Source organism: Aethalodelphis obliquidens, unplaced genomic scaffold, assembly GCF_003676395.1.
Source record: "Aethalodelphis obliquidens isolate GAN/ISIS:26980383/991018 unplaced genomic scaffold, ASM367639v1 scaffold11, whole genome shotgun sequence".
Lineage (NCBI taxonomy): Eukaryota > Metazoa > Chordata > Mammalia > Artiodactyla > Delphinidae > Aethalodelphis > Aethalodelphis obliquidens.
In genome coordinates this window covers 25,876,319-25,882,318 of record NW_020837955.1, presented here as the reverse complement: position 1 = coordinate 25,882,318, position 6,000 = coordinate 25,876,319, and the positions used below count along the sequence as shown (strand labels likewise).

Genomic DNA, 6,000 nt, shown 5'->3' with positions numbered 1-6,000 from the left:
GTCTGAGTTTGAATGATGAATCCCATTGCCTCCCGCTTTCCACTGTGTAAACTAGGAGGTTGGATGAGGTGACCTCTAGGGTCCCTTCTATATAACTTAGTGATGATTAAGTGTTTGGGGGCTAGGAATCCATCCTGCTGCCTGAATGTATACAACACTCCAACCACTTACTAGCTTGCGGACTTTGGGCAAGTGACTCAACCACTGTAAATCTGTCTCCTCAACCAGTAAAATGAGGATTACAGTCGTTTGCTCATTGGGTTGTTGTGGGCTAGGCACACAGCACTCGGTAAATGTTAGTGTAACTGTTCCACCTGTTCAAACATGTGAGGACTGCAGAGATAGGAGAAGAGCCTGACATAACCTCAGTGTTCTCACCCTCTGCTGATAATTCGGCTCAATAATTTCTCCCTGAGGTTCTCCTGAAAGAAATTCAAGAAGGGGAGGGATGCTTTGTTATCCTGCAAACAGAAATTCAAATCCAGTTCAGAGAACACAAAGTATTTCTCTTTCTCGCCTAAAACCAGATGCGATAAATCTTGAGCAGCCTCCTCCTAGGCGATGTGATTACGAAATACCTGTTCCCTTTAGGTCCCACTTATCTGTCTCTCAGACATCTCCTTTTTTTTTCGTACAACTTGATCTTGCCCACCATCTTTTAGATGTGGGCTGGAACCAGTCATTATATTTACATTCTTTTTTTTTTTGGCTCCATAAATTTGGGGAAATGAAGCAGACGGTCTGCTGCTTTACAAGGCGCCACATCTTTTAGTTCTTTTATACTTTTTTCTACAGGGTCTAATTTAGCTTGTCTAAATGCTGACTGAATAACAACTAGAACTCTAAGCTCTTGCAGGCAGCATAACTTACTTGTGATACAGGTGTATCAGGGGTTCACCAAGGTCAAAGCAAGAGGTGCAGATCACTTTTAAAAATGTGGTCACTTTCGGGGCTTCCCTGGTGGCGTAGTGGTTGAGAGTCTGCCTGCCGATGCAGGGGACACGGGTTCGTGCCCTGGTCCAGGAAGATCCCACATGCCGTGGAGCGGCTGGGCCCGTGAGCCATGGCCGCTGAGCCTGCGCGTCCGGAGCCTGTGCTCCGCAACGGGAGAGGCCGCAACAGTGAGAGGCGTACTGCAAAAAATAAATAAATAAAAATGTAGTCACTTTCATTTAGCAAATATTTCTGAAGTGCTGACTCTGTTCTGGGAGCTGTTCTAAGTACCAGGTCATAACAATGAACAAGAGAGCGACCATCCCTACCCTTGAGTACTGCACATTCTGGGGGCATTCACTGATGCAGAAAATATGTAATGAGAACTTACTCCATGTCAGGTATTGTTCATCATTAAACAACACAGATACCATTCCTGCACTGATGGCTATGGGGTGTGTGTGTGTGTGTGTGTGTGTGTGTAAAGTACGGGGCAGAATACAATACATATAAATACATTTTTTAAATCATGTTAAATGATAATAAGTGCTACAGAAAAAAACTGAGCAGGTTAAGGGGGATTAGGAATGTTGGGGGTGGTTTACAATTTTAAATAGGGTGGTCAGGGTAGGTCTGTTGAGAAGGTGATACTTGAGCAAAGATTAGAAGGCAAGAGGAGGGAAAGGTGAGGAAGGGACCCTGGATTTGGGGGGAAGAGCAAGTCCAGGGGCCCTGGGGCATGAGTGTGCCTGGCTTTTTCAAGGAAAGCAAGGAGGTCAGATTCACTGGAGCAGAGCGATCAGTGTGAGAACAGCAGGAAATGGTTAGGGGCAAATCAAGCAGAGATTTTAGCCTGAGTGAAATGAGGAACCATCAGAAAGTGCTAAGCAGAGCAGGGACAAGATCTCAGACTTCAAAGGACTGAGCTGGCTGCTGTGTTTAGACTAGACTGTGCAGGTGCCCGTGGCATTAGGGAAGCCTGAGTAATCAATCTCAAGGGTGAGAAGGTAGTGACGCAGACCTAGAGGGGGGACAGGTGTGGGTAGTGAGGAGCGGTTGGATTAGGGATCTGTTTTGAAGACATGGCCGACACGATTTTCTGACAGACTGGACGTGGGGTGTAAAAAAGGCAGGGATGACTCCAAGATCTAGCCACTGATTGTTTGGTGGAGCACAGTTTTGTTTTGGTGCATTGGGCCAGGAGTGCCGTTCGGACATTGTAAGTCTGAGGAGCCTATTGGCTATCCAAGTGGAGTGTGCAGCGGGATTTTGCCTGTATAAGTGATCTGGGGGATATAGTAAAGCTTCAGGAAGTGAGGTCGTGCTGAGGTACTTCCAGAACCGGCCACGTCCTCCTAAAAGCTAGAACATCCCTGAAGGGCAGCTCATCGCGCCGTAGCCCCTTCAGCCGACAAAGCCCTTCTTTTTCCTCCTTGGGGAATGGCGAGAAAAATGAACAGAACTGACGCGCCGCGGCACAGCCTCCACCCTCTCGCTCGCCGCAAGGAAAGACGCGATGCGGGTTGGGATGGGAACGCAGACGGGTCCCGGGGGGTGGGGCGGTCTGGAGGGCGGGTGGGCGGGTGCCTGAGGGTGGGCGGGGCCGCGGCGCGGGCGTACGTCACAGAGGCGGGCGAGGCCGGCCTCCTTCCCTCTCGCAGGTCCACGGGAGATCAGCTGGTCTGCGCTGCTGTGACGTGGGCCGGGGTACGTCACCACCGAATGGCAGCCTCCAGAAAGGCACCGCGAGTAAGGTGAGGGCACTCTGCCGCGGAGCCGGTGTCCGGGCAGCGCGCGCCACCCCCGGCCCCGAGCGCGCATGTTGCACTCTGGAGGGCAGGGACGAGCGGGTGAGGAGCGGTGGGCTGCCCACCGCAGTCGGGCGCCGGCCGGGGCTGACCGGAGCCCCGCGAGCGAGGCCACGGGGAGGGAGCCATGCAGCCGGGCAAGTTCCGGTTCGTTTCCGGCGGGGTCGCGGGCATCCCCGGGCAGCCCGAGCCTGGTCCCCGGACAAGTGTGTGTGCGGAGCTGCGGCGCTCGGCCTGAGGGGGCGGTGGCCATCACAGCCCCCTCCCCGGCCCGGCCAGAGGCCCCGCTGTGGCAGGAAGTTGACCCCTCCTGGCCCCTCCCGGGGTTCGGGGAGGCGGGCGAGCCCCTGCCCTCGCCCCTCTACCCTGGGAATGTAATTCTCAAATTACAGTATGACACCTTCAGTTCGTCTTCCTGATCTGTCACCGCCACTAGGATCGGCAGCCGCGGCCCTTCCCACCTAGATGGTTTCAGAGGCTGTGTACGGGAATACTTGGGCATAATCTCCAGGAAAATCCCACCAGTAACCTGCCCTGGGTTCTCCCTGGATTCAGGGAGGTGAGAAGGATAATCCTCTGGTCTCACATTAAACGGCTTTCAGCCTGTGCTTCCGCCACAACCAGGGTATACTTAACCAGAGCAGCTGACAAAATGGGAGACTGAGAGATACGTTGAGATGTCACAAAGGCCAGAAGCCAAACTCCCTGGCAATCCACACGGGATCAGCTGTCCTCTGAACAGTTGCAACTTGAATGAAGAGGCTGGACAGCATGACCAGACTCACTTGCTGAACACAGACCATGGCTTGTGCTTGTGTTTGTGAGTGGACAGATCCCAAGCTGACCTTGACTTGGACTTGGCCTTGCCACAGCATGTTGGGGATGAGTAGAGGACCTGCCCGCTCGGTGGAAGGTTGTCTGATGTGCGGCTAACCTGCATGGGGAAGGAGCTGCCTATGTGTTAAGTGCTGGAAGTGGGGTCAGGCAAGTGGATAATGAGTTCTCTTTCTAGAAACTTATAGGCTGAGAAGTAGCCTTTGAGGACCAAGTTGGTCTTTGCTGGATTCATAGAATCACAACATTTTAAGGGTAGAAGGGTCTTTCAGTATCAGCTGAGAGAGCCTCCTTACCTCACACAAGAGGCAATTGAGAGGCTGAGAGAAGGGAGGCCATTTGCCCCAGGCACCTCCCCTAATGGCAGAATTTGAGTGCCATTCAGTGTAAACATGACTTAGTTTAGGTGATGGAAACTAAACTCAAATGGACTTAGGTAAGGGGGTGAGCTGGCTTCTAGTGCAGCTGAGTCCACGAGACCACACTGGCATCAGACTTGGCTTCTCTCTTACACCTCTTGGCTCTGATTTCTTCAGTGTTGGCTTCATTCTCAGGCAGACTTTCTCCTTTGGCAGGTTATGACAGTTCTAGTCTGACAGCCCCCGCAGAAATAGAGCCCTTTTACCCAATGGTTGGAGCAGAAATTCCAGATCTGATCCTTGCTGGACTGATTTGATCCTAATGTCCATCCCAGAACCGATCATTGTGATTTGGAGGGGTGGATTGAGCAGGTCTGGGTCCCAGTACTTGGTGGGTGAATGGGTGAGGCTCATTCCAACTCTGTGGACTGAAAGTGGAGAAGAGACGTTCTCAGAAAGAAAACCTAGGTGCTCTGATCAAAAGAAGGAGGGTTGGATTCTGGGTAGGCAAAATAACATTGCCCACTTCTTCATCCTAGAACTTGTTCCATTCTCCCCTTGTCTCACCTCACAGGGCATGATTGAGCATTTTGGTCCTTGTTTTGCCCCATCCTGAATGATATACATGTACGATTCTCATCATGGACTGGGGGAAGGGGGAGGGTAACAACACTGCGGGGAGTTCTTTAAAAAGAGAGAGGGAGAAAAATGTGCCATAACCATCTTATAAAAAGATTGAACAGGAAGTTCTCTGCATGCTTCTTTCTTCTTACCCATCTCATGACACATCATGACACTGAGAAGGTGTAGACTGAAGAAGTCCTGGGCAGGAGAAGAGCACTGAGCTGGAGGTTGGCAGGCCTGGACTCCAGTTCTAGCTGTGTCATCCTATAGCCCCGAGGCCTTGAGCGAATTGTGTGATCTCTGTTTCTCAGTTTCTTTCTAGAGGGGGGAGCTGAGCTGGATCATCCCTGAGGTATATTCTAGCTCTAACATTTAATGATAGCCCTGCTTTGACTGAGAGTCTGAGAATGTGTCTGTCCAAGTAAGTGAAGGGTAGATGGATCTTGGACTCTACAGAGACCAGGGTATGACAGGAGCATGACCATTTTAATGTTTAGCTGCTTTGTGGCTCCTTTGATCCTTACAGGCAGGTGGAGGTGGTGATGCTGACAGAGAGAGCTTAAACTCAAGTTCTCTGTGAGCATCAGCTGTCAGACCTGATTTCTGGTCTTGGCTTTGCAGCTCCTGATGTGTATGGCCTGTGGCAAGTTATCTTTGTTTCTTCTCTTGTGAAGTGAATGAATAGGGCTACTTCTGAATAACCTCCCTCCAGCTCTCTTGTCCTGTGTCTGAACCAGTCACTGGCACCAGTTAAATTTGAATAGAGAAATTGACTTCCTTGGTTCACCATCTTGTAAATGTGCCTATGAAGTCAATGGAGATCAGGTGAGAATGTGACTTGTATCGCTGTCCGAGAAAAGGTTTCTTACTTTGTAAAATATAACAGCTTTATTGAGATATAATTCATGTACCACACAATTCACCTATTAAAAAGTACAATTAAGTGGTTTTGAGAATATTCCCAGAGTTGTACAACCATTACCACGGTCAATTTTTAGAACATTTTAATCCTCCACAGAAGAAACCCTGTACACATTGCAGTCACTCCTCATTTCCCCAACTCCACTGCTGCCCTAGGCAACCATAAATCTACTTTCTGTCTCTATGGATTTGCCCATTCTGGACACTGAATATGGAATCAAACAATATATGGTCTAATTTGACTGGCTTTTTTCACTTAGCATAAAATGTGTTCCAGGTTTACTGTGATGTAACATGTATCAGTAATTATTCCTTTTTATTGCCAAATAATATTCCATTGTGAGTTGAGACCACTTTTATTTATCCATCAATTGATGGACGTTTGGGTTGTTTCTACTTTTTGGCCATTATGAATAATGCTGCTATGAACATTTGTGTGTAAGCTTTTTTTTTTTTTTTTTTTCCATTTTGGGCATTTTAACATGGAGACAAAAGTGGTAACAATAGCAAAGCAAAAAAAA

At 49.3% G+C, this 6,000-nt stretch overlaps 1 protein-coding gene across 3 annotated transcripts in view; it reads left to right on the top strand.

Moving 5' to 3' along the window:
* The first annotated feature begins 2,561 nt into the window (after positions 1 to 2,561).
* XPNPEP1 (X-prolyl aminopeptidase 1) overlaps positions 2,562 to 6,000 on the top strand; it is a 54,417-nt gene continuing 50,978 nt past the window's right edge. For all 3 annotated transcript variants that reach the window (XR_003433916.1, XM_027112544.1, XM_027112543.1), the window contains exon 1: positions 2,562 to 2,687. Coding sequence is in view for 2 of the 3 variants with exons in the window: in XM_027112544.1 (XP_026968345.1) it covers positions 2,656 to 2,687 (32 nt within the window). In the remaining variant the exon portion in view is untranslated. The remainder of the gene's footprint in view (positions 2,688 to 6,000) is intronic.